Source organism: Nerophis lumbriciformis, linkage group LG13 (assembly GCF_033978685.3).
Source record: "Nerophis lumbriciformis linkage group LG13, RoL_Nlum_v2.1, whole genome shotgun sequence".
NCBI lineage: Eukaryota > Metazoa > Chordata > Actinopteri > Syngnathiformes > Syngnathidae > Nerophis > Nerophis lumbriciformis.
In genome coordinates this window covers 11,959,378-11,985,043 of record NC_084560.2, presented here as the reverse complement: position 1 = coordinate 11,985,043, position 25,666 = coordinate 11,959,378, and the positions used below count along the sequence as shown (strand labels likewise).

General features: G+C 39.3%; 1 protein-coding gene and 2 long non-coding RNA genes across 6 annotated transcripts in view; 1 reads left to right on the top strand and 2 right to left on the bottom strand.

The window, feature by feature from the left end:
• The first annotated feature begins 3,359 nt into the window (after positions 1–3,359).
• The window catches only part of LOC133613858 (target of Nesh-SH3-like), a 57,569-nt gene continuing 35,262 nt past the window's right edge, over positions 3,360–25,666 (top strand). The window contains exons 1-13 of one of the 4 annotated variants that reach the window (XM_061971706.1): positions 3,360–3,546; positions 18,648–18,827; positions 18,904–18,972; positions 19,047–19,179; positions 19,857–20,047; positions 20,152–20,195; positions 20,657–20,702; positions 22,099–22,179; positions 22,338–22,415; positions 22,939–23,958; positions 24,119–24,199; positions 24,507–24,665; positions 25,187–25,243. In XM_061971706.1, coding sequence (XP_061827690.1) covers positions 3,441–3,546; positions 18,648–18,827; positions 18,904–18,972; positions 19,047–19,179; positions 19,857–20,047; positions 20,152–20,195; positions 20,657–20,702; positions 22,099–22,179; positions 22,338–22,415; positions 22,939–23,958; positions 24,119–24,199; positions 24,507–24,665; positions 25,187–25,243 — 2,245 coding nt within the window. In that variant the 5' untranslated portion in view covers positions 3,360–3,440. The remainder of the gene's footprint in view (positions 3,547–18,647; positions 18,828–18,903; positions 18,973–19,046; positions 19,180–19,856; positions 20,048–20,151; positions 20,196–20,656; positions 20,703–22,098; positions 22,180–22,337; positions 22,416–22,938; positions 23,959–24,118; positions 24,200–24,506; positions 24,666–25,186; positions 25,244–25,666) is intronic. The other 3 variants (XM_061971707.1, XM_061971708.1, XM_061971709.1) reach the window with 3 other exon arrangements.
• LOC133613862 (uncharacterized) lies at positions 11,237–18,990 on the bottom strand. Its single transcript, XR_009816506.1, has 3 exons — positions 18,921–18,990; positions 18,640–18,790; positions 11,237–11,851 (listed from the first exon to the last, which is right to left on the bottom strand). It is a non-coding gene; the product is annotated as an uncharacterized lncRNA (long non-coding RNA).
• The window catches only part of LOC133613861 (uncharacterized), a 33,352-nt gene continuing 26,743 nt past the window's right edge, over positions 19,058–25,666 (bottom strand). The window contains exon 5 of the long non-coding RNA XR_009816505.1: positions 19,058–19,140. This is a non-coding gene — a long non-coding RNA (uncharacterized lncRNA). The remainder of the gene's footprint in view (positions 19,141–25,666) is intronic.

Sequence of the window (25,666 nt, the reverse complement as noted above, 5' to 3'; positions counted from 1 at the left end):
TGTGTGTATGTTTGCGTGGGAACAATGATTGTATTTAATAATGCACGTTTGAATGGAGATGTTTGAACACCTAAAAAAAGTATCCGTGTTTGAGTGACATGGCCTGAAACAGACGTTGGCAAACAGCTCATTAACATTAAAGCTACAGACACAAAAATCACTTTAAACCAGTGGTCCCCAAACTACGGCCCGCGGGCCGGATCTGGCCCCCCAGCATCCAAAATCCGGCCCACAGGAAGTCCCAAGTAAAACAAAAAGTTGTTTTTTTTAATTATCTATTTATTTATTTTTTTTCAAATCTTTCCTTTCTAATCCATTTTCTACCGCTTGTTACTCTTGGTGTCTCCTAGCCGCTCAGGCAAATCATATTGTCTAAAAATGAATTTTCCCATCGATAACGTGACAATGTTAAATGTTGATGAACATCAATGTTATTTGATGTTCAATGACAAAACGGATTATAAAGACAATGTATGTATGTATGTATGTATGTATGTATGTATATATATATATATATATATATATATATACAGCCTGGGCCCCGGCCAATTTTTTTTAACCCTATGCGGCCCCCCAGTCAAAAAGTTTGGGGACCCCTGCTTTAAACTTTCATCAAGGCTAGATTTTAGACAACTTCCAATACACTAGTGTGGAAGAGTGAAACCCAAAACTAGTGAAGTTGGCACGTTGTGTAAATGGTAAATAAAAACAGAATACAATGATTTGCAAATCATTTTCAACCTATATTGAATTGAATACACTGCCAAGACAAAATACTTAACGTTCGAACTGGAAAACTGTATTTTTTGCAAATATTAGCTCATTTGGAATTTGATGCCTGCAACATGTTTAAAAAAAGCTGTCACAAGTGGCAAAAAAAGACTGAAAGTTTAGGAATGCCTATCAAACATTTATTTGGAACATCCCACAGGTGAACAGGCTAATTGAGAACAGGTGGGTGCCATGATTGGGTATAAAAGCAGCTTCCATGAAATGCTCAGTCATTCACAAACAAGGATAGGGTGACGGTCACCACTTTGTGAACAAATCCATGAGCAAATTGTCGTACAGTTTAAGAACAACATTTCTCAACCAGCTATTGCGAGGAATTTAGGGATTTCACCATCTACGGTCTGTAATACCATCAAAAAGTTCAGATAATCTGGAGAAATCACTGAACATAAGCCGCAAGGCTGAAAACCAACATTGAATGCTTGTGACCTTCTATCCTTCAGGCTGCTACTGCATCAAAAAGCGACATCAGTGTGTAAAGGATATCACCATATGAGATCAGGAACACTTCAGAAAACCACTGTCAGTAACTACAGTTGGTCGCTACATCTGTAAGTGCAAGTTTAAACTCTACTATGCAAAGCGAAAGTGTCACGAGTGGGTTGCAGCTTGCTGCGGTTCGTTCTTTCAGTGCAAAAGACGGCTCCGGACGACAGCGTGAAGGTAGGCTTGGATTTATTAAACATAAATAATCCAAACTACCACAAACACAAACAATACAACAACAAAAAAGGCAAGCGTGCCTAAAACACAGGTGAAGCTACTACTTCGCAGAAACTATGGCCTGGACAAGGACAAAACTTACTTGGCATGACGAGACGTAAACAGTATGACATAATCAACGAAGCCAGGCCGACTGACTGGCCAAGGTAACTTAAATAATGCCTCTGATTAGTGCTGGGGAAGTAGGTGAGCACTAATCAGAGACAGGTGAACACAATAAGTCGCCATGGTTACAAAAGCAAACAAGGAAGCCTAAACGAGAACTAAAGAAGTCCAAAACTAACAGAACATAACTAAACAAAACATGATCCGGACCACGGATCATGACATAAAGCCATTTATCAACAACACCCAGAAACGCTGCCAGCTTCGCTGGGCCCGAGCTCATCTCAGATGGACTGATGCAAAGTGTAAAAGTGTTCTGTGGTCTGATGAGTCCACATTTCAAATTGTTTTGGGAATCTGTGGACGTCACGTCATAGGCGCAAAGTTCAAAAGCCAGCATCTGTGATGGTATGGGGGTGTATTAGTGCCCAAGGCATGGGTAACATACACATCTGTGAAGGCACCATTAATTAACTACAGGTTTTGGAGCAACATATGTTGACATACAAGCAACATATTTTTCATGGATGCACCTGCTTATTTCAGCAAGACAATGCCAAGCCACCTGTTACAACAGCTTGGCTTCATAATAAAAGAGTGCAGGTACTAGACTGGCCTGCCTGTAGTCCAGACCTGTCTCCCATTGAAAATGTGTGGCGCATTATGAAGCCTAAAATACCACAACGGAGACCTCGGACCGTTGAACAACTTAAGCTGTACATCAAGCAAAAATGGGAAATAATTCCACTTCAAAAATTGGTCTCCTCAGTACCAAAACGTTAACTGTGTGCTGTTAAAAGGAAAGAACATGTAACACAGTGGTAAAAATGCCCCTGCCAACTTTTTTGCAATGTGTTGCTGCCATTAAATTCTAAGTTAATGATTATTTGCAAAACAAAAATGTAGTTTCTCAGTTCGAACATTAAATATTTTGTCTTTGCAGTTTATTCAATTGAGTATAGGTTGAAAAGGATTTGCAAATCATTGTATTCTGTTTTTATTTACGAATAACACAACGTGCCAACTTCACTGGTTTTGGATTTTGTACAATAAGTAGGTAGGGCGGAGTTCCGTCCTTTTGCTCAAGGGTCCCAATACTGGACTCACACTTGCATTCCGCATTTACACCACGGCAAAATTACATTTTTCCTTTCAGTCTACAGCCTGAGTGGAACCTTTCACCAAGCAGTCCCACATTCTTACAAGCTGGCACCCAACCACCCAAGATTTCGCACATTATGAAGCTAACATTTGGTCCCCGCCTCCCTCCCCTTCTTCTTTCTACCACAACTTTTAAACAACCAATTTGTCAGCCACGGTCAAACGGTTAAGAATGTGACCTGTGACCGAAGGCCTCCGGGTCCGCAGGCAAGCCTCCAGGCACCTAACCTTCCGCACCTCAATTGCTCATTCGTTAAAACAACACATCCATGCAGACTCCTCAGTAGCTTAAGTTGTGTGTTTTCCGTGCATACAACCACGCACGCATGCACACACCGAGAAGCAGAAGGAGAATGAAAACAATGACTTGTGTCAGAGGGCCTCTGCTGCAGATGGAAAGCAGAGTTGGTGTGGACACACCAAGAAAAAGCAGGAAGGTGGGGAGGGGTTGAAAAAAAAGGCGGGATGTTTGGACAAACTCCTTTTCTGGAGAAAGCCTTCCTCTGACCCCTCCCCTCCACCAGGGAGGTATAGAAGGTGCAGGAGCATCTAAAACCTCCAGTCAAGTGTGCCACACTAGTCCTAAAGGCTTCTACAAAGACTCTCTAAGTAGCACTGCATCTTCATCCATTCATCTTCCGAGACTGAGAAGAGCAGCCATGATAAGGATGCAGCGGCGCCCGCACAGCTTTTTGGTCCTCCTCATCGTGGTCTTCATCGCCGGTATGGCCCTGTCTGGTCCCTCCACACCACGGAGAAGCAGAGGTAGGACTTGTTTCTGTCTTATGTTTGACCTAAAGTGGTTCCTGGCTAAGTGATGTAAGTTTGGATTACACCTGCGATTGATGATAGAACGACTAAAGGTTTGTGAGGGTCGTTTGTCCCAACTAACCATCAATTGCATCTTCAGTAATCAGTAAGGGTATACGGATAAGCCACAATCACGGTTTGGTAAGTATCCCTTTGTTATTCGTTTTGGGCGACGTAAGGGAACACAATTCAAACCTTAAAACTGTTGATTGATGATATTTCTAAAAGATAACCCCCCCCAAAAACGTTAACTGCTAGCTGGTAATTCTTAATGCAGTCAAGTGCAACAGTGAGCTTGAAGCGTGTGAATGATCTTGTCTTATCCATGTCTTTGTCTGCATTTCACCGGAAAATAGTTTCCAAACAAAAAACTAACGACAAAAAATGGTTTTCAAACTCTGGTTTCTCCTTGGCAATATAGTTAGCAAAGCCTCCTGCCATCAAATTACAAATTAATGTAGCGATTCCAAGCATCATCTCTACAGGAGATCCTTCACCACTTATCCTCAATGGGAAAACCCATAAATAGTTTTTTTTTAATGATCTTCATGTCCCTGAAATGACAAGAGTGCCGACAGCTGATAAATCTCTGAGTTACCTTTCAGGTTTTTACGCAAAGGTGGCCCTCAGGCTATGGAGTCAGAGGTTAAACTTGCAGACAACATCACGGGTTAAAGTTCACAGTAGGGTGAGCGCAGGCAGCTGACAAAAGTTGACTCTCTGATGTGACTTTAAAATCAAAGGATCCACGAGCGCACCACAACTGTTTCCAGCGGCACAGATGACAGATGGTCACTACTACGTGCTCCTGAGAACCAGCATCCACTGCAGTGGACATTTGCCATCTGCATGACATTGCTATATTTCCCCCCTGAAGTGTGTAACTCAGACAAAAGAAATAACAAATGTCTACTGCAGCTGACGCTGATTCTCAGCAGGGTGTTAAGAAAATGTAATTTTGTCACGCTGCTGCCGGATTTGATCACCAGTTAGAACCCCCACCCCACTTCCCAACAGGCCAATATTAAGTCAGAATATCATTGAGCTGCTGATTGGTAATTTTGATAAACGTTTTCTGTCTCACGTTGCACAAACGTTCAAAGCCAGGTGTTTGCACTGTTCAAGTCATGCTGGGTGTGTGTGTTCAAGCACACTTGCTGGAAGAACTTGGCTTCTGCACAAGTCACGGTGTGCAGCTTTGGAGTGTTGTGTTTTTTTAAATGTGTGTTTCTTGGATCCCACAGCTGGTTTCGGCATCGAACACATTATGTAATGATGTCTGTTCATTTTTGCAGCAAGCAGTCCACTCCTTAAATGTCAAGAAGCATTTTTATTACAGTATATCTCTAACAAGGGGCAATACGATAGAAAGTAAACTTGGATATATTTTAGAGTAGTCCGTGTACAGCTTGTATAGATGTACTTGCAACTGAAAATTAATCAACACGGAAACATTATTGTCTAAATAGCTGGCAACATAAATGAGCATGAAGATCATTATGTCTTAGTGGTTGTGTCATGATTTGGGGGTGCATGAGTGCTGCCAGCAACTTTGGAGCAGTGGTTAATTGAGGTGACACATGAATTCCAACATGTACTGTGACATTGGGAAGCAGAAATTGGGCCAGTTTGAGTCCTAACACATCTCCAAGATGACAAGTGAGTAAGATGAGGGTGATGGAATAGCCAAGTATGCATCCTGAAGATCTGAAGACAAATGAGCACTTGTGGGGCATCCTCAAGCGGAAAGAAAGGAGGAAGAAAGGCAGAAGAGTGATACGTGTCCACTAGAGAATAGATAAAGAGGATTAAGCAAGAATTGGAAAACAATGATGGTTGCATTAAATATTCACACTTTGGTCATTGTGAGGTGTACTTACTTGTGTTGTCAGCTATTAGGGGCAATAATGGTTAAGTCATGTATGTACACCGACTACTCTAAAGTATATAGAAGTTAACTTTCGATAGAATTGCCCCTTGATAGGATATGCGGTCTTAAAAATGTGACGTGTGTCCTCACTTTTGTATGAAACTCTACCTTTCCCAAGAGAAGGCGGGTTACAGTATATATTAGATCTCATGCTTCCCTTCAATAAATTGAACTTTATTGAACAACCCCAGTTGCCAGCAGCACTCATGCAGCCCAAGGTCATGACAAAATTACAGTATATTGCAGGGATGTTCCGATAGATTTGTACCGATACAATACTAAATCCCGGTACCCGGGATTTGATACCGGTACTCAACAGTACCAATTTTGGTACCAATCCCTTTTTTATGGCAACATTTAAAAATGAGCTGATTATTACAACAGCTGTACAGTTTTTATATCTTGTTTTAATAAGCATTTCTGAGTCTCATTTTTACGTATGACAAGTAAGTTGCAATTAGATTTGCATGTCCAAGATGTTAGACAGCGGTAGTGTATAGTTTATGGTGCGTTAGCGAGTCAGTTCAGTCTTTACTGAATGTAGTTTTTGTTGCGCCCCAAAAAGTTTTAAACTGTAAGTAGTGGCTTTGTTCGCATTGAAAAATGCAACATTACTTAAAAGGTAGTTTGGCTAAGTCAGTGCTGCCATGTGTCAAAGTGCAAAAATAGTCTGCCACGCACAACCCAGGTACCGCAACATGGCACAGTTCATATTTCACATTAATCGGTGCCCGGTAGAACCGGCAGAATTTGGTCCGTGTCAAAATACAAAAATATAGACTTTGGTACCAATCCTTAGACAATAATAGCTGTGTATTGTACCTGTAAGCTGTTAATGGACTACTCCAAAGTAGATCCAGATTTCGTTTTTATAATATTGTAACTGGAGGTGTGGTACAAATGCCTGCTAAAATGCAAGATAGTGTATCATACCTTGAAAACAAAAATCCAGTTAACGGTTTCATAAGACATGTTCTCAAAATGTCCACACATCCAGCTCTGTCCAAATATAGTCACTTCTTGCAGACGTTCCAAAAACTCAAATCACGGTATCCCAGAAAACAATGTGTGACATCACTATGTTCACTTTCACAACAAAAGATTTACGACTGACCTACATTAGCACACATAAAAACAAAATCTGTCATAGATCCCGCCAGAACAAAACCACAGATCACGCAAGGGATGAATGATGGAGATAGAAATATGAAGATGGGGATGACAGATGAAAGTTTGAGGATACAGAAGATGAAGTGGGGGGAAATCAAGAGCTTGAAGAAGATGATGGAAAGATGGCTACTTCCACATACAGCATGGAGGAGTGTCACTGGGGGTAAGAAAAACCAGCTGTTGCTCTGTCAAATTCACCCAAAAAGATGAAAGTGTGTGAAAGCAACGTGGAGGCAGCTAAGGCTGGAGGGAAAAAATACAATCTCTGGCTCGTAATGAGCCCCCCTCATCCCCAAACCCAATCATGTGAGGCTGGATTGTTCCACAAATTCCAATTTTAGCTAGTATACAGTAGGTCACATGAGCTGCTGTCGAAGGCTGAGTTCACACTTGTGGATGGGTAATCGGGACGGCGTGGCGAAGTTGCTAGAGTGGCCGTGCCAGCAATCGGAGGGTTGCTGGTTACTGGGGTTCAATCCCCACCTTCTACCATCCTAGTCACGTCCGTTGTGTCCTTGGGCAAGACACTTCACCCTTGCTCCTGATGGGTGCTGGTTAGCGCCTTGCATGGCAGCTCACGCCATCAGTGTGTGAATGTGTGTGTGAATGGGTGAATGTGGAAATACTGTCAAAGCGCTTTGAGTACCTTGAAAGTATAACCCATTTATCATTTATTTATTTATTAATCTGATCAGGACCAAAAAATAATAAATACTGCACTTGATGTACACAGTAGCGTTTACTGGTATTTTTGTCACGCAACCCAGTGAAAAACATATCCATGAAGTAAGGACTACATTTTTGACTGTTTTCATGACACATTACGTAATGTACTTCAAGCTCATTTGCAAATGGGCCAAGCCCCATCTCATCTCTAAAGAGGTCTTGCGAATGTTGCCGTCACATGTGTCATGTTCAGTTTAGTTCAAAGTAGAGATGCACAATAATGGACATTTGAACCAATACCGACAAATTGCAGACCTATAACTGATATTTATGTTTATCTATTTACACAATATTTTGTGACAAGTAATGAATTTAAAAGTTCACACTTTTGGCCAAAACGTAAACACGCTACCAAAAAATATACAAATATATTGAAGGGAATAAAATGTCAACTAATATTTTTCTGTTTAACTAACTATACTTTGATTACAAATATCCTTCCTACTATAATTCTGACCTATGCAAACAATTAGAATCATTCCATTGGAATGTATTGATATTTAAATTTCATTGATATACAACAAGCAACTCCAACATTCTGAAAGGATTTCAGAAAAAAACAAAAAAACAATCTGTCCAACACATACTTGCCAACCCTCCCGAATTTTCCGGGAGACTCCCGAAATTCAGCGCCTCTCCCGAAAACCTCCCGGCACAAATATTCTCCCGAAAATCTCCCGATTTTCAGCCGGAGCTGGGGGGGGCGTGGCGGACCTGAGTGAGGACAGCCTTTTTTCACGACGGGAGGACAACAGGGTGACAAGAACTAAATCATCCAGACTAGAGATAAATTGTATTATTATGTTTATCTTACCTAAAAATAAATATATTTATTAATTTAAAAAAAACAAAAAAAACTAAATACATTTTTACTATATTTTGCTAAAAACATCAAAATTAATTGTATTTTTATTTGTATTTTTTCTGACTCCTTATTACACCCAGGCATTAGAATTATACATTAAAATAAACATATTTGAAATAATTAATTTTAAATTATCATAATAATTCATTTAAAATGACCATATTTAATTATTAAAATAATTGCTTGTTTATCAACAACTTTAGCATTTTATTCATTACATTTTGAAGCTCTCAGAAGCCAAGTTATGTTATATTCCTTAAGATTTATGTATGCAAGTTTGAAGTATCAATTATCTAAACACAGTTTTGTTTGCATATTTTCAGGATATATATATATATATATATATATATATATATATATATGTATGAAATACTTGACTTGGTGAATTCTAGCTGTCAATATACTCCTCCCCTCTTAACCACGCCCCCAACCACGCCCTGCCCCACCCCCGACCACGCCCCCACCCCCCACCTCCCGAAATCGGAGGTCTCAAGGTTGGCAAGTATGGTCCAACACAACTTACATAGATGAGACCAACAGAACTAAGCCAATAAGATTTTGCATTACAGTTAGAAACAAGTGGAGTCACATCTCTTGTTGATGACAATATAGATGGAAATACAACATTCAATTGTAGAACATAAAAAAATCAGGGTTCAAATAATAAAGTGCATTTTTCCCACAAATAAATCATACCAGGTAAGTAACTAAAGCCTGTGCCTTCAGATAAACAACAAAGTCAATCAAACAACTACTCATTTGGATTTCCCTTTAAGGTATTGTCTTTCAAACTCTTGCCTCTAATCAAACGCTTTTTCATCAGTTTTGGGGCTTTACATTTGCTGCGGTCGCCGCTAATACCACTAGGTCCTGGCTTAGCAGCACAGGCAGCTTCGTACTGTTTCAATTAATCTTCACAATGGGGAATTTTAAAGTGACTCATCAAATTTGTTGTGTTGAAGCTTGTCTTTTTCACCTCCTGGTGAAGTTTCTGCAGAACAAGTAAAATGTCTTCTTCTGACACGGTTAAGAAAGCCCACAAAAAAAAAGCCCACACCAGCGCGTGCAGCATCATGACAACACATATATGTGACCGTACTGTGTGGAAGGGGAGGGGTTGAGGAGCCAGGCAGCAGGACAAGCCACATCATAGTCTCATGACAAACACGAAGTTAAGCCTTTATTATTGTCGGCTCATTTTATCGGTGGATTTCTTTTAATTATTAGAATTATTGATATCACATCATAATTGCCATTATCGGTCGATAATTATTGGCCGCCGATATTACTGTGCAACGCTAGTTAAAAGTTACTCTGGTGTGTGTTTACTCTGCGAGTACCGTTACTTTGGTCAAGTAAACAAGGTGTTGGTGTGTACCAAACCAGCGTACCGAGTTCCACCCCTCAAGAAGTCCACTTGTATGTGAACAAGTGAAGTTTGGTGCAGCTGAGTGAATGCGAGTGCTACATCCATCAAAGACATGGGCAAGTGTTAAAATGAGAGCAAATATCATGCCGCAGTTATCTATATTCAAGAGAAAATGCTTTGGAAGTTGGGGTGTCCAGATCCTATGCAAATATTGGTCCGATATCACCAAAACTATAAGTATCAGATTATATCGGCTTGCTTCTAAAATCTCTGATAGCGCATTTACTTGTAAAAAGTTGGACAACCAGTTAACAGTTAAATATCCTCCAATAAACACACAAGAATGCTCCTTTACATTTACAAAAGGCAAAACATTATATGCTAAAGGCCAGTGTTTAACCATAGGGCCAAGGCCGCAAAAAAATATAAATTTCTCAGTTTTGGTCCGTATGGGCTGCACTAGTTGTAATACACTTTTCCACCACTTGTGGCAGTAATGATAATATCAAACAAACAGAGGAAGTCTGGAGAACACATGAGTAAACATTCTCATTAATCCATCCATCCATCCATTTTCTACCACTTGTCCCTTTCGGGTTTCGCGGGGTGTGCAGGAGCCTATCTCATTAATATTTAGATTATTTTCGCACAACATAATTGTATGTAAATGTATTTTCTGTCATTTTTTTCATGAGTCCCTTCTTATGCAGTGTATTTAGTTAGTATGGTGCTTATTTTTCTAATCAATCTTACGTAAGCCTAAGGTTTATGTGCTAAATAAATAATAATCTTTGTGATTAACACATACGTTTCATATCATTTGACAAGGTTGTAAACTAAGTAGGTTAGATATAATTATTGAATACAATTAAAATCAAGAGTAATATTACTAATTCAGTGTTAATACTTTTAAGTGAGCCTGGGGCCCTTCTGTAGTGGAAAAGTTGGGCCCCGGGGTCAAAAACATTAAGATTCTCTGCTATAGGCTACTAGGAGCTAGCAGCTACACAAAAGCTAAGCATACAATAGCACACAAGCTAGACAAAAGAATAAGTGTCTTTCATTGAACAATAATGCAGTCAAAAACACAAACATTGTAATATAAACAAGTATCAAATAATTACAGTTTCATATTACTTACAAACACAAAATCTTTAAGGCAAAAACGTATTTAAAGTATCCATTAATAACTCTTAACGCAGTGAGTTGAATGGTGTGGACACCATTCAACTCACTGCGTTAAGAGCTTAACAATTACCACTCCAATTTAAAATGAAGAGAGTGCAAGTCCATACCAAACGGTTAATAATAGGTTAGTGATTTTCATTTACCTACCATTTCACTTGAAATGGTAGGTATATGTATAAGGTATCAGGCCTTTTGTAACATTCCAAATGACAAAATAATACTGTGTATGATTCTTGTTGATATCGTATTGGCCAATATGCAAGACTTCAATATCTGTATCGTATCAGAGGTGAAAAAGATGTATCAGGAAGTGGAAGTGTGGTCTCCTTGCTCTGTCTTGTGTGTGTGTGTGTGTGTGGATACATCACTCTTTACCTCTTTTCAGAAGCTTTTGGTGAAATCTAAGATAGCAAATACAGCAAATTATAAAAAATAACCATTTTAGTTTAGAATACTTGAGTTACAGTACATCACAATCAAGTCCTTACTTTATGCATACATTTTTTTACTGTGCAACCTTTGGTCTCAAGACAAAAATGTTAGTGTGAATGTTGACGGAATCCCACTAAATTGTGCACAAAGTATCTTTTTAAAATTTTTGGTTCGGACTAGAGTACCAAACCCCAAGTGTGAACACAGACTAATTGATCTACATTCCGGTTGGCATGAGGCTCAGCAAAATCCTTCACACTTCATTGCCCAGAAAGGAGGCGGCCATAAAACATCTGGTTCTACACAGTCCCAACTCTTCTATCACTGCTTCATCATCCAGGACAGCTCCGTTTAATTGATTTAAACGCTCACGCATGCAGGGGATGTAGTTTGTTGGGCAGTATAGAGAGTTAAATACCCTCATTGAGTGTATTTATGAGAGCAGATGTGTTGTTCTGACCAACCAATGAGATGACAAAACCTCTTTGGGATGGTATTAGAAGACAACAATCCACTATAGTGCGTAGTTCTACATCCGTCATCAGTGGATTTCATGCAATCTCTGACGGTCATCGGTGGTCTGAAAATATCACACAATAAAACAGCACCAGAGTGTTTTTATATTTTCACAATCAATTTACACTGTGGTCAAATGGTGACGTGACTTTGGTGTTGAGTCAACTCCCTTTCCCAGAGGTTCATGCATCACCACCAGATAACGTCCTCTGGAGCCAAGCCTGAGTCTCCAAATTGAGGGTGTTTCTGTTTTACAAGCCAACAGCATGACCTCCTCTTACTTACGCACCAAAACCAAAATGAACACAATGTTTAGTGGATTCAAAGCTTTTATTGTGTAGTGTCGCATGTTGATCAGTGACTTCTTAGCATCTGCACACAAGGTTAGTGCAAATCAACCACAACAACATCTGGTGCCCGACTGCGTAGACCATACTAATGATATTAATCTGGATGTTGTTATTACCAGTCATTGTAAGATAATAAAATAGATCAGCGGACGCAGTAATTTGGCAACTGAGAGAGAAAAAAATCAATCTTGTGAACCTTTATTACTAAGGATGCTGACCAAAACTCGGTTCACTCAAGGCACAGTTGTGGATGTAAATGGTAACAACCAGGGGTGGGAATCGTTTACATTTTAACTGATACTGGTGCTTAAACGATACCGAGAACATGTAGTTTTTTGTCGACGGATGTTCTCATTCATCAAGGTTATTGTCTTCTCAGGGCATTCAATCGATAGCAATCAGGCATTCAATGGATCAATTAGTCCATTTGCAATTGATTGAATGCCCTAAGAATTCAGATTGGTTTATTTGAACATGTATACAGTTTCAAACTAATGCATCACATATTTAATTTTTTATTTTTATTTTTTTTACAACATGTCCAAAAAGGAGTAGGAAGAAGCAACCCTTTTCCACTTCAAATCAATTACTTACACATATGTTCACTCACACTATTCAAATCTGTGCAATGTAAATACAGTTTTTCTTTATATCCATTGATGATGAGATGAATAACATCTTAATTCCTCAAGTTCAAGACATCTACAATTATTATTCTTCCTTGTACTTTGCAAACACATGCAGCTTGAACAGTTTCTTAAAGGGGATCATATTAGTACATTGTTTCACTTCTTTACTTAATCCATTCAATAATTGAATTCCACATACTGATATGCTAAAAGTATTAAGTGTTGTACATACATGAATGTAAAATGTTTTATATTACATTTTTCCCCAAAGTTTATATTTCTCCTCGTTTGTTGTGAAAATTGTTGTAGGTACATGCTTTGGTAGCAGGTTATAGTTTGCTTTGTACATAATTTTAGCTGTTTGCAAATACACCAAATCATTCAATTTCAATATTCTTGATTTAATAAATAAAGGATCTCTATATGCAGCATTGTGTATTATCCTAATTGCCCTTTTTTGTAAGACAATTACTAAATTATGTGTACTTTTGTAAATATTTTCCCATAGTTCTGTACAATAACTCAGATATGGTAAAACTAGTGAGCAGTTGAGAATATGGAGTGACTTTTGGTTAATGCAATTTCTTGTAAAAAAAAACAACTTATTTTTATTCTAATGAAATGTTACAGTCAAGTTGAACAGACTAGAAATTTAAATACTTTGACTATATAAATTAAATTATAACTAACAGAACATAGAGAAAGTGCAAAAAAAAATGACTTGCTTGTGTTAGAATATTAGTGCATAATTCCGGGGGTTCGTTAACCCTCGTAACTTTGCTCGCCATAACCATCATCGATGCATAACAAAGTATCGTGTTGTTGTTGTTGTGGCTACTGGCTAGCGCTGCAGCGTTAAGAGGGCTGCTGTTGGCGTGTTCATGTTGGCGATAACGTTTTAAAAAAGAGTCCGACACTACATTACTTGTGGCAGGTGACTGAGACTGCATTCATTTAGCACTGAAACGAGGCACATTTCGCTTTGTCTTATTTTGGTCTGGTTACTATCGCTTACGTTGGCATCAATGCCATCAAGAAATAAGGGTTTTGGTACCCATCCTTAATAACCCTGCCGGAATAAGTGCTCAGTCATCTGCAACAATTGCTAATATTGTGAAAATCCATATGCTGCTCTTAAATCTTTATTGCCAAATTGAACAGGCCGACAGCAATGCTCAAGTCAAACACTGCACACATATTTTGCCGCAGCATTCGCAACAGCAGCAAAACAAAACAACACTTCTCATTATTCACAAATTACGGTAACGGCAAGGGAGGCGCATTCACGAACACCCGGATTTATGTGAATCAACTTAACTTGTTTTTTTGCACATTTTCTTTGTTCTGTTTTATTGTAGATTTAATTTCATGTAATTACATTTATTAATAATGGATCATTTTATTTATTATACTTTTATTGAGATTATTGAAGTGTTAAAATCACTAATTGTGAAACTTGAATGTCACAAGTGTCCATAAAAATTAAAAAGGCACACTTTTTGCACAAAAATGTGTATGTTTTCCTTTTTTAAGTACCGTCACCGTTTCAAAAGTAGTGATCTGACACCGGTATTGGTTAAAACGTAAACATTACCTAAAAAAGACAAGTGTTAATCGGAAATAGACGATAATTAGAGTAGGGGGTCATTATAAATGCATTGTATATCCTCCTCAGAAACGGCGTCCTCTGCAGTGGACATTTGTGTTTTACTGTACATAACTGTTATTTTTTTCTCTCCGAAATGTGTAACTCTGACTAAAGAAATAGACGGAAAAAAATGTCCACTGCAGAGGATGCTGGTTCTCAGGGGGTAATACTGCAACAAATTATCATCTCAAACTTTAATAATGATTCAGAGTGCATGAGAATGTGTAAATAAAAACTATTTGACCACATGGTCACTTAGTAACAAGTATATTGAACAACTCAGCAGCAACAGAACCAATGTTGTACTAGCATTAAGTTTTCAAACTAAAAGCCTGAGTAGAGCAACCAACATTTTTTTAAACTCACCACTTATGATACTTCAAATGGAGTTAAACAAAACTACATCAGGAGGTCGTTTACAGCCATTGCGGTTAATGCCAATGTGTTTGTCCAGATGCTAATTAAGAGACTATAGCAATTTTTTTTTTGCTTTGACGACGAGCAGGGCTGCTTTAACCTAAGAGGGGGCCCCGAGGCTAAACCTCAACCCCCACCCTCCAAAAAAAAAAAAAGCTAACCCCCCCAGCCCTGAAAATACAGTTTGAAAAAAAATATATCAGGATTTTAATCAACAGATTAGCACAAATATTCATTTAAAAAAAGCATTTTGTTCATGAAAGAATATGCTTTGCGACTGGCACATGCGAGAGTAACAAAGGCCAATTAACTTCAAAAACAGTGCTGGCGTCTCGGAGATTGCCTGTGCTTTTAGCGCAGTAGTCAGGACGCTCAAATCTCACACTAACGACCTGGGTTCGCGCCAAGCTCGGAGCAGTAGGGAAAAAAAACCCGCAGCCGAGACAGAAAGTACACAATCGCTTTGCAAAGCAGAGCTGCCTGTGAGTGACTGCTATGAACACCAATCATTGCCTTCCACCGTCAAAATTGGGGGCCCCTGATTGGGTGGGGGACCGTGGGATTCAGCTCAGGTAAACCCGTGCATTGAGGTGGCCATGGATAGGAGATTCAGCTGTTAATTGAATACTTAATTGGAGCTACAGTCAATTATATGGCTTGATTTAATGCCTTTTAAAAAAAAAATCATACTGTTATTCATTACACTGCCTGCTAATGCTAGGATTTGAAAAACGTTTTCTCCGCAATAGTGACACTGCCAAAAAATCGGGGGTCATATGGAGTAGTATCAGAGTCGTAACAAAGCAGGGATAGCGTCAGTGTAAAAGGGGAATGCAGGAAGGACATGCCAGTGTCAACACTAAAATGTCCCGCACTGTTGTGTTGAAATCAGTTGTCGCATTATGACAACAATAAGTATTTTACACGTCAGGGGCTGTTTTTGCCTGTTCGTGTTGTGAAAACCTAAGGCTCAGTTGTGGTCGTGATCCTTTACAGGATCTCTGTGTAATAGAGGCTAATGATTCACATCATTTTTATGAGATTTCTAAGCAAATCTAGAACGGTGCATCATCTGAGAGAATAATTTCGATGAACTGTCCACGTCTTTAGGCATTGCTGGTGCATAAAAATAACACTAACGCACCAATGAATTATGAACTTTCAGGAGGCTTGAAGGATTGGCAAGTAAAACTCATGAGGGCTGTTGATAAAGTTGCAAATTTTTATGCAATTTGGGCAACATCCAGCTGGTGGTTCAGAGAGCCCCCACATAGGCAAAGTTCTGCAGTTGATGGATAATCTGAGCACCTAAATTTAATCACCGCACTTTGGAAATATTGGTAAATCTTAACAGCTCCTAAGTGGTTTTCGTAGGCCAAATGGTCGAAGGTTCGAGCCAGTGTTTGCTTGTACTGGATTTTAAAAAGAGGTTTCATGATATTTCCTAGTCTTTCAGCCAATCTCACTTGTGCTTTTGTAGGAAATATTGATGGGAGAAGCGAAAACAAACACTTTAGATTGAGGTTTTGATAGGGAACACATAGCTGGAAAAGCAAAGAGGGTATTTTTCAAATCTAGGGCTTCCCCCTTCTCTGTTTGCAAATGGTGTCTGGCAGATGCTAGCGTTATTCGGCATGCAAAAGTTCCACTATTTCACTTTGTGCTGCGCTGGAAGCCAAAAATGTGCTTCGAAGGGTTTATTGCTCATAGCCTTAACTACAAAGGATGAAGGTTCAAGCCCCTACAGCATCATCTGTCACTCCAGTGTTCATTGAAAGACCATAAAATCCACTAATTGCTTTGCTGTCAATGTTGATTTGGAGAAACCGGAGAAGGCGGACTAACAATCTTGCCCCCCAAAAATATAAAAAGTAATCCTAATAATTTATAAGTCAAGTCTGTCTGATCATTATAATGTATAATTCAACTATCCGTCATAGATTCACTCATCTGAGCATTACGAGGCTGTTAAATCATCAATGTCTGCAATAAATTAGATCGCTTATGACATGAGCAAAGATGATCCAATGTTGACGGCCCTATGAATGAGTCATGCAAGAAAATAAATTAGCAAATATTTCAACTAGAGTCTATTAATAATGGTTACTTTGGAATATAAAAAAAACTTATATAATTTAATAACAGTGGTTTTGGCGGTCATGTTTTATAGACATTATTTAGAGTTACAGTGCAATCACTTTGAAGTCTGTTTAGGCATCAAAGTAGTTTTGTGGGTAAACTACATGGATTAAGAACTCTACATCAGAATCAGAATCATTGGCCAAGTATGTTTAACACACAAGGAATTTGACTTGGTAGACTGCTTTTTGACAAAATTACCCATAGCGGGTTTTTTTTTGAATGTTATAAGACAGTTGTCTTATAATTGGATTCAAGAAGGTTATACATACACATACATATCAATCGAAGGCGTCAAACCAATTTTACGCTCGGGAGTCGGAGCCACAGTACAATACTGGATTGACCGAAATATAAGACCTTACTTTTCTACAAAGAAAGATTTGTATTATAAAGGTAGCCTGGTGAGTAAACAAACTTGACATAAATACCACATAATTGACAAAATTACCACATTACCTGAATATAACACAGTGTTTCCTTATATAATGGTTGTCATACTGTATACAGTGCATACATATGTATTCCTCTGGAAACTCCAGTGTTTTGTGCCCTTCTGTTTTCATGGTTAACTGCAATTGTTCTGGATAGTAGAAATTCTGGTGGAAAGACTAGAATTTCTCTTATTTTTCAGAAGCATTTCCATTAGATTGAAATGCAAATGTTGACAGGTATAGTCTTACATTCGAACTCAATAGATACACGCAAAATAACGGGTGGCATCAAACTTATAGTCTGTAAGCAAGTTAGAGGTTTTCTCCCTGTCACTCACACAAATACCAGTGACCTGGGCCCTCATGTAACTAGCTTGCGTCCGAACAAAAGCCTGGTGAATTACCTTTTTAACATCAAAGATGAGATTTATCAAGACTGACGTTGACATGTGTGCTGCCTCCTGGCAGCTATGAACGCACATTTCTACAGGCTGCAGATACTTTGGCGACACACATAAGTGATCCTGGGTAATAGTTCACACAAAAAAGTGCCATCACAGTTGCAACGAAGCAAGGGAACAGTTGCCGAGATTATCTTTTCAAACGCTCGTCTGTTTTGGCGATGTACATCCATCTTCTTCTTCACCTGTTTCCTGATGTCCAACCAATTATTTTTTTGTTTTTATAGCCTGTGTGCTGTTTTCCATTGCAAGAGAAAGAAGAACCTCCTACTGAATCCTCGATGGGTAGCACGTGCAGTCACATGGCTACTTTCAATATGATTTGCGTATTTATAAGGGGGCGTGGCCTGGGTGTGCCAAGACACCACATGTCTGTGGTCGATTTCAAATTGTTGCTATGTAAAAAAAGAAATGTTTTTGGATTTGTGCGCGCGAACACTTAGATACATCTGAATTTTTACTTACTTACTTCTTACTTTTCTCGCCGTTTTCTGAATTTAATCGTACGACCATTTTTAGTAGAAAAGCCACACAACTCTCTTTACATGAGGCCCCTGGAGGGAGGCAGACACCTTCTAGAAAATGTGTCTTAATGGTTATGATGCCAATTTGAAAAAGTCTTCAAAGAAATACAGTATAATGTTTACTGTAATTTACCACCAGTTATTCTATTTGATGTTAACAATGTATTTTATTTTGTCTTGAAAAGTATTTTTCACAAAACTGGCCTTCTTATTTTCCGGTCTATATGATGATAATCATGTCTTTTCTTACCTTACCAGTCAGACGCCAGAACATGAAGGTCCGCATCAACGCTACAGGAGACACCATTGTGATGAAGTTTGTTCGCCCCAACACCGACACCAAACTGGAGGGCTACATCCTGGGCTACGGCAGCAGCATGTTCTCCAAACAGTTCATTCCCCTGCCAGAGAACGGACAACCTTACGAAACTGAGTTTGGTTAGGGCAACTACCATGCATGTACACATTTCACCTGTCTTCTTACGCTAACTTAACCAAATGTTTTGTCTTGAAGACGCTGAGCCCAAGTACCTTATCGCAGTCCAGCCCATTCCCACCAATGAGGTCAAAAAGCACTGCACAGGTGAGGATTCCATAATCTACGTTTAAGTATCACAGAGATAAGAAACACAGGTGTTAACCAGCATTTATTTGCAGGTAAAGTGGAACTGGAGAAACCACTTCACTTGGTCATCGGGTCGGTGACGCCCACCTCAGTACTGTTGTCCTGGGGGACGATGCTGAAGACCCCCTATGAAGGGAACATTATGAATGAGTGTCTGGAGGACGGGTATGCTTACATTCTGTACATACATTTGGATTATTTTGTGATAATCCACGGTTTGTCATTTCTTCCTATTCAATGCAAACATCATTCTCTCTGTTGATTGTCATGTTCTAAAAAAATTGGAATGCAACAGGCTGAAAATGTTGGCACACTTTACAAATGAAAACACTGGACGATGTGTACTAAACTCATCTAAACCGCACCGATTGATAGAAACGAGGCCAAAGGCAACTAAATAATATAATTTGTATAAAGTGTGGTAGGTGCCTCAAGACTTTAGCAGAGGCGCAGCAGCTTGAGAAAAATAAAGAAATACATTTCACAAACTTACTAAAATAACTGCAGCTATGATCGAAGGCATAATGAACACATTTTTTGTTTCTACGGGGAGTGAGTGAACAAAGTCAGCCACAGGTCTTCTAAAGACACAACATTTTTGGCGCCACTTACGGGATGTGGTTAAAACACTTAAAAAGACATGCAAACTTACATTTAATAAAGATGTTCTACCGGTTTTCTAAGCATTAGTGGCACAAATGGTCAATGACGTGTGGAAAATTAGTTGGATTCATGGCAGCCATGTTTTTCGACAATTTGTCTATCACCTAAAAGTACAATACATACAGCGCATGGGGGATAAATCTTAAAACAACATGTTTTTTTCTGTCTTGTTGGACAAGACACTACACGGTGCGTTATCGGGAGAGGAACAGGAAGTGGAACTACCAGACCTGCCCGACGAGCGACACAGTCATTGACCATCTTAAACCCAATGCAGTTTACGAGTTCGGAGTCCAACCCAGCTCTAAGGACAAGACCGGGTCGTGGAGCAAGCCAGTGATTCATAACATCAGCTCTGGCCGTATCGAAGGTATAGGTTTGAATCCCCTTTCTAAATGTAATTCAAATGGAAATATTCATGTTTAACACGTCGATTTCCTACAAGCCAAGAACCATTGTTCTTTTTGTTTGCAGAAAAAGTCATTAGGAAAATCTTCAAACGTCCTATTAGCCCTGTGGTAAGTATCCAAACAGTTTTATTATATCGGGCTTTTAGTGCATCAATATGTCAACGCGCTTTGTTGTGTGGACAAGCTGTATTCCGAGTTGTTGAAGTTAATGAGAATGAACAACTCGATCCATAATAAACATTCTCAGGAACAGTGAGCGCCTTTGGAAGAATGAACTGGCTCTCTGGAGACTATGTCGTACTTCACTTTTTTAATTTTCTAGTATGCGTATGCTTTTCTCAGGGTTGTTTGCCTTGTTAATTTTCCTCCCAGCTGCTGAATGGAAACAGCGTCAGCACAGCCAGAGCAGAATGAGCCAAGTTTGCTGTAGCGCGCTAACCCCAGAGAGCTCTATTTGTTCCAATGTAAAGCCAGTTGTGTCAGAAAGAGATACATAGAGCTAGTTTTTGATGGGGATGTTTTTTATTTGAATGTATGGTTGACAAATTCCCTTTTTTTTCCCCCACTAGAAACCCATCGGGCAAGGTCCACATTTCCCCTTTGTCCCTCGTCATGGTAAGATAAACACCCAGCACAAGCTGTTTTTGTATTTTGTTTGTCTGTAAAAATTTTTATTTCTTGCTCATGTCTGCTCTGAGTCTATACACTGGAACAATCTTAACCTAAAACTTGAATTTTCAATTTGCTGATCGACTTCAGGTTCCAGTAACCAGAAAGCTATTTTCTTAGAATAAAGTGCAGACTTGGCAACAATGATTGTCAGACTGTGGTGTGCCCCTTTCTTAAAGTATGAAGAAACACATTTAAAAAATTGTAATGGTTTCAACAAGTTACGTTAAGGAACAACAGTTTATACTTGCGCAATGGTCGAAAAGGAGTAGGAAGAAGCAAATGTTGCAATTTTCTAATAGGGAGAGAAAATAATATTGTGTAACCATAGAAAAGGAAGACATTTAAAACATGTTTAAAATGAATAAATATAATATATAAATTAAAAAAATTGAATAGACAAAAAATTTATAAATACAGTAACTGTAAGTATATATATATATATATATATATATACATATATATATATATATACACACATATACACATACATATATACATATACACATACACATATATATTATACACACACATATATATTATATACACACACACATTATATATATATATATATATATATATATATATATATACACACACACACACACACACATATATATCTCAAATATGTATGAAATTCCTGATTTCAAATTTATTTGGCCATTGAATAAAAATGTTAAAGCTAAAATAGAGCTAAATCAGAGGAAGCAAAAAAGGTGGATTAAACGCATAATCGATTAAATCAATTAGACTAAAGCAATTTATATTATGTTGCTTTGATTAATTGTTTGATGATTGTCATTAATAAAAATTCAAAAATAAAAAAATACAAATGCAGGCAATAGAGTACACATGAGAGCAGCGGTGTATGGCTGCCCTGAAGTTTGGCAGCAAATAGTGGAGTTTTACTTAACTATCATTTATGCACACTTTTAAAAAGTGACATTTAAATGCTAATGATGTGCATTTATTACAAGAGGGTTCTACCAAGCAGAAACATCTTGTTAATTTCATACTTTTTTCTTAAAATACGCATTGAGGCGTATTTTTATTTATAGTGTGTTTTATCCGATTACTCGAACAAACTAATCGATAGATTACTCGATTACTAAAATACTCAATTGTTGGAACCCTAAAGGTGACAAAGACTGTTCGACCAAAACTACCTCATGTTAAACTTCTATTTATTTATTTTTTTTACAGCGCCTGAAAGCGTTTCCTTTCCAACCATATGCACTACTATAAACACATGAGTTTACTTCCTAGTTTCTATTGCAGGACGGTGATCTGATCTTCTGTGCTGACGTCTTACCGTTAACCTCTCGTCCTTTGCCTTTGTTAGTGCTTCACAATAAGACGCAGGGCAGACTGCCCCTCCCACGCAACATAACCCCAAAGACCACAACAACAACAACAACTCTTGGTAATTCACTTCCGGAGTATATTCTCACGGAATCCGTAGATTACTCCACAAATGTGCCTTTCAATTCCTTAAGGATTTATGTAGTCAATGTAAAACAAAGCTTCATTTGCATCAACAAACCTTCTTTCACATGATCTAACATGCACTATATTTGTCAGCTCCCACCACAACTACTAGACAGGAACCCTTGTCTACCTCTGGACCCGCATTGCCTGCGACCACCAAACAGCCATTCGGTAAATTCCAAGTTTGTTTAAAGAAGAACCAATGTGACTCTTGGTCTTTGAAATAAGCTATAAAAGTTATCCTCCACTGAACGTGTGATGTCAGCTGTTTAATGGGACTCACAAAGGCAAATCAATGACATTTTTAATGACGGATATAAGGCATTGTTGTGTTTTTGACTTAGTTTGTTTTAACCAACTGAATCAGATCACACTGAATACCAAACTAGTACTAGCAATGAAGTCAAGAACACTATCAGATCTTACAATCATAGACATGTCTTACAATCAGGCAATGCCTTATTTTAGGTTTAGGATTTCATTGCCTCAGCTTTGCCTGTGATATTTTTGGACTTTTCTTGGTGTTCTGCAGGCAGCAATCAAACAACAATAGTGCCCATCATTGTGTGATGTTGGTAAAGATAATGTGGAACTTATTGTTAAGTCATGCATCAGTGCAGTTGTTTCCGGGCTTTGTTTATTTAAATTCGCATTTTACAAGACGTATTTTCTCTCTCTCTGACACACCACCTAGGAGGAGGCCTCTTCAAATCTGTCATCCCTCTTTCCCGTGAGCTACCCTTAGTTCCTCTTTTTCCACCTCCGCTTCAAATTCCAGCAACTACACCTTCTGTACCAGTCCCAAGGCAAAACGGTGGACAATCTCCCCAATCCCAAGTCCCAACTCCATTAAACCTCCACCAACCGCCACCGCAATCCAAGCCCAGATCCCTACCATCTAAGCCAAGTTCTAAAGAAAAGTCTGTATCCCAATATGTACCAAATTCAGAGCCACCTCTTCAGCCTGTAACTTATACACTAATTCCAAAACATCACCAACAAACATCCAGGCTCAAACCTCAGTCCGACACCAGATCACCAACGAAGACTCAGACCAAATCAAAACCCCAGACAAAGCCACAACCTGTATCTCTGCTTCAACTCCAGCCTAAGACACCACATCTTCATCCAACAATGCTAATCATACAACAATCGAAAAAAGTTAAGGCAAATCTAAAATCATCTCAACCCACAAAGGAGCAACTACCACCAAGGCGAAAAATACAAACAAAGGAAATCTTACCTAAACAACCATCCCGGTCTACAGTAGACAGACAAGTTGAAACACAATCTCAACCCATGATCCATTTTCAGACCACATTCCAACCCTATGCCCGACTATCAAACACCCCAGAGTCTCTAACAAAACCTTATACAGTTTGGTCTGGTTCTTTAAGCCCCACAGAACATCCTTTATCCGGGCCCAAAACACAGCCAGATCAGCCAGCCAAGTCCAACAAACCCATAATCAGAAGCAGTACCCAACCACAAACTTTAGCCAGGACCCAATGGCAGCTCCAGTCCCCTTCCTTTGTTTCAACCCCTCCTTCCCAACCCACACCTTCATCAACAGCCTATAGTTTGCCCCCATCTGAATCCCAACTGAAGGCAAATCCTGCCCAAGCAGAAGTGCAACCTGGAATTCAGTTTCCACCTCTGGGTAGGACTCATTCTGGTCCCATCGAGGTCATTCCACTGCAGGCAGTCCCTACTGGTAAACCCCCATTTTACAAACCTTTAATGTAGCATACATATTGTTGTGATGGTTACTGAGCAACTAATTAGTAAAGCTAAAGGTGTAGCTCTATAAAGTTGCTCAATGTGAAAAAATCACAACCCTTTAGGATATACATGAGTTTTTTCCCCCTATACAGCTCCTCCTCGTACAGCAGAGAAGGGCAACCCTCTACCAATACCAGCCCTGGACGCAGAAGAGGCTAATAGTTACCATCTTGGTAAAACACCGCAACAAGCCGGTCCCATTACCATCACTGCTTTCGTTAAAACCCACCATGTGACACCCAGTTGCAGCTACTGGATGATAATCACTGCTTCCCCATTCTCCATCTTCATCCTCACAACCAGCCAGCAGAACCACCTAACACACCCTACCACCTCCTCCGCTCACAAACCATTTCCATTCCATTCCTTGGTCTCTGTCGTCTACATTCTTCTCACCGATGTTTGCCATTTTGTTCCATTTAGGTTGCGCTGTCAAAGGGATCACCAATCTTTAACAGACTGCCTTTCTTGCTTATTTAGGTAACTGGAAGAGAGCGGAAGGCTCTCCTGTAAGCTCCTCGGCCGCTCCGGCGGGAAGAAACACAACGTTTTCACGTGTCCGAGTTCCACCTCACTTCACTCGCAATGGCGGCAGATCGTTCTCCACCTCCTCCCACAGCATCTCCAGGACACCTGGGGGTAATGGAGAACTATTCTTCCTCTCCTCCAAGTCCCCCAGTTACCTCTTTCTGGGCTTTCATCTTTTTCTTCTTTCATTGCTTTTACAGAAGACTGCAGACGAATCCTGGTTTAGCGTTAGAATGCATACACTGGAACGCTTCTGCTTTTCTATCTTTGGTGTTTTTCTCCTTCTTTCGCTCAACCACATGTGGTGTATTTGACACCTACACCGTGATGTTCGGCTTCGTTAATTTGACTCACAGTCCCCTCTTTTCACTGGCAATGTGGGATGTCTGGCTAGAACACTCCATATTTTACACTAGCTTGCCAAACCAAGCACAGCGCTGGTCCCCTTTTCCCCACTGTTTGTATCATCCTTTCCTAAACATTTGCCGCAGACTCCTCAGAGGAGTTTGAGAACCTGTAAGATTAATGTCCTTAAATAGCCGTGCCAGTTCCAATTTTTATCGACAAAATAGGTCAAAGAAGGCGCACATCTCCAGCTTTGTTCCACTGACGACTTCTTCTCCCTCCAACAGCGCATCATAGGAGCAATGCTCTCCCTAAGCCTGGAGCGTGGCCCAAAGACAGACCTGGTAAAGACTAACAACAAAGTATTTGAGTGTTCCACATGCACTAACACACCAAGCACTGTTACAGTTTGTCTCCATCATCATCATTGTCGACCTAATCATGCAGATCTGTTCTTTTTTTTTTTTGTCACAAACCATTAATGCTTGCCTGTCAAATCTTTTGTTTTTTGTTGTTTTGGTTTTTTTTGCTAAATAAGTGGTCCCATTATATAAACCCTATTTTAGTATATTACCGGTACTTCTCGGGCAGATACACATTTTTAAGGAGATTCAAATTAGGAAAGGATGAAAGTTACAAACTATTATACAGATCTAAATGTAAGACCACCCATTTGGGAGTGCAACACATTTCATTCATGACAGGACTGTGTAACCTCCTAAGAACTAGCATCCATAACAGTGCATTATATTCTGAAATGTGTAACT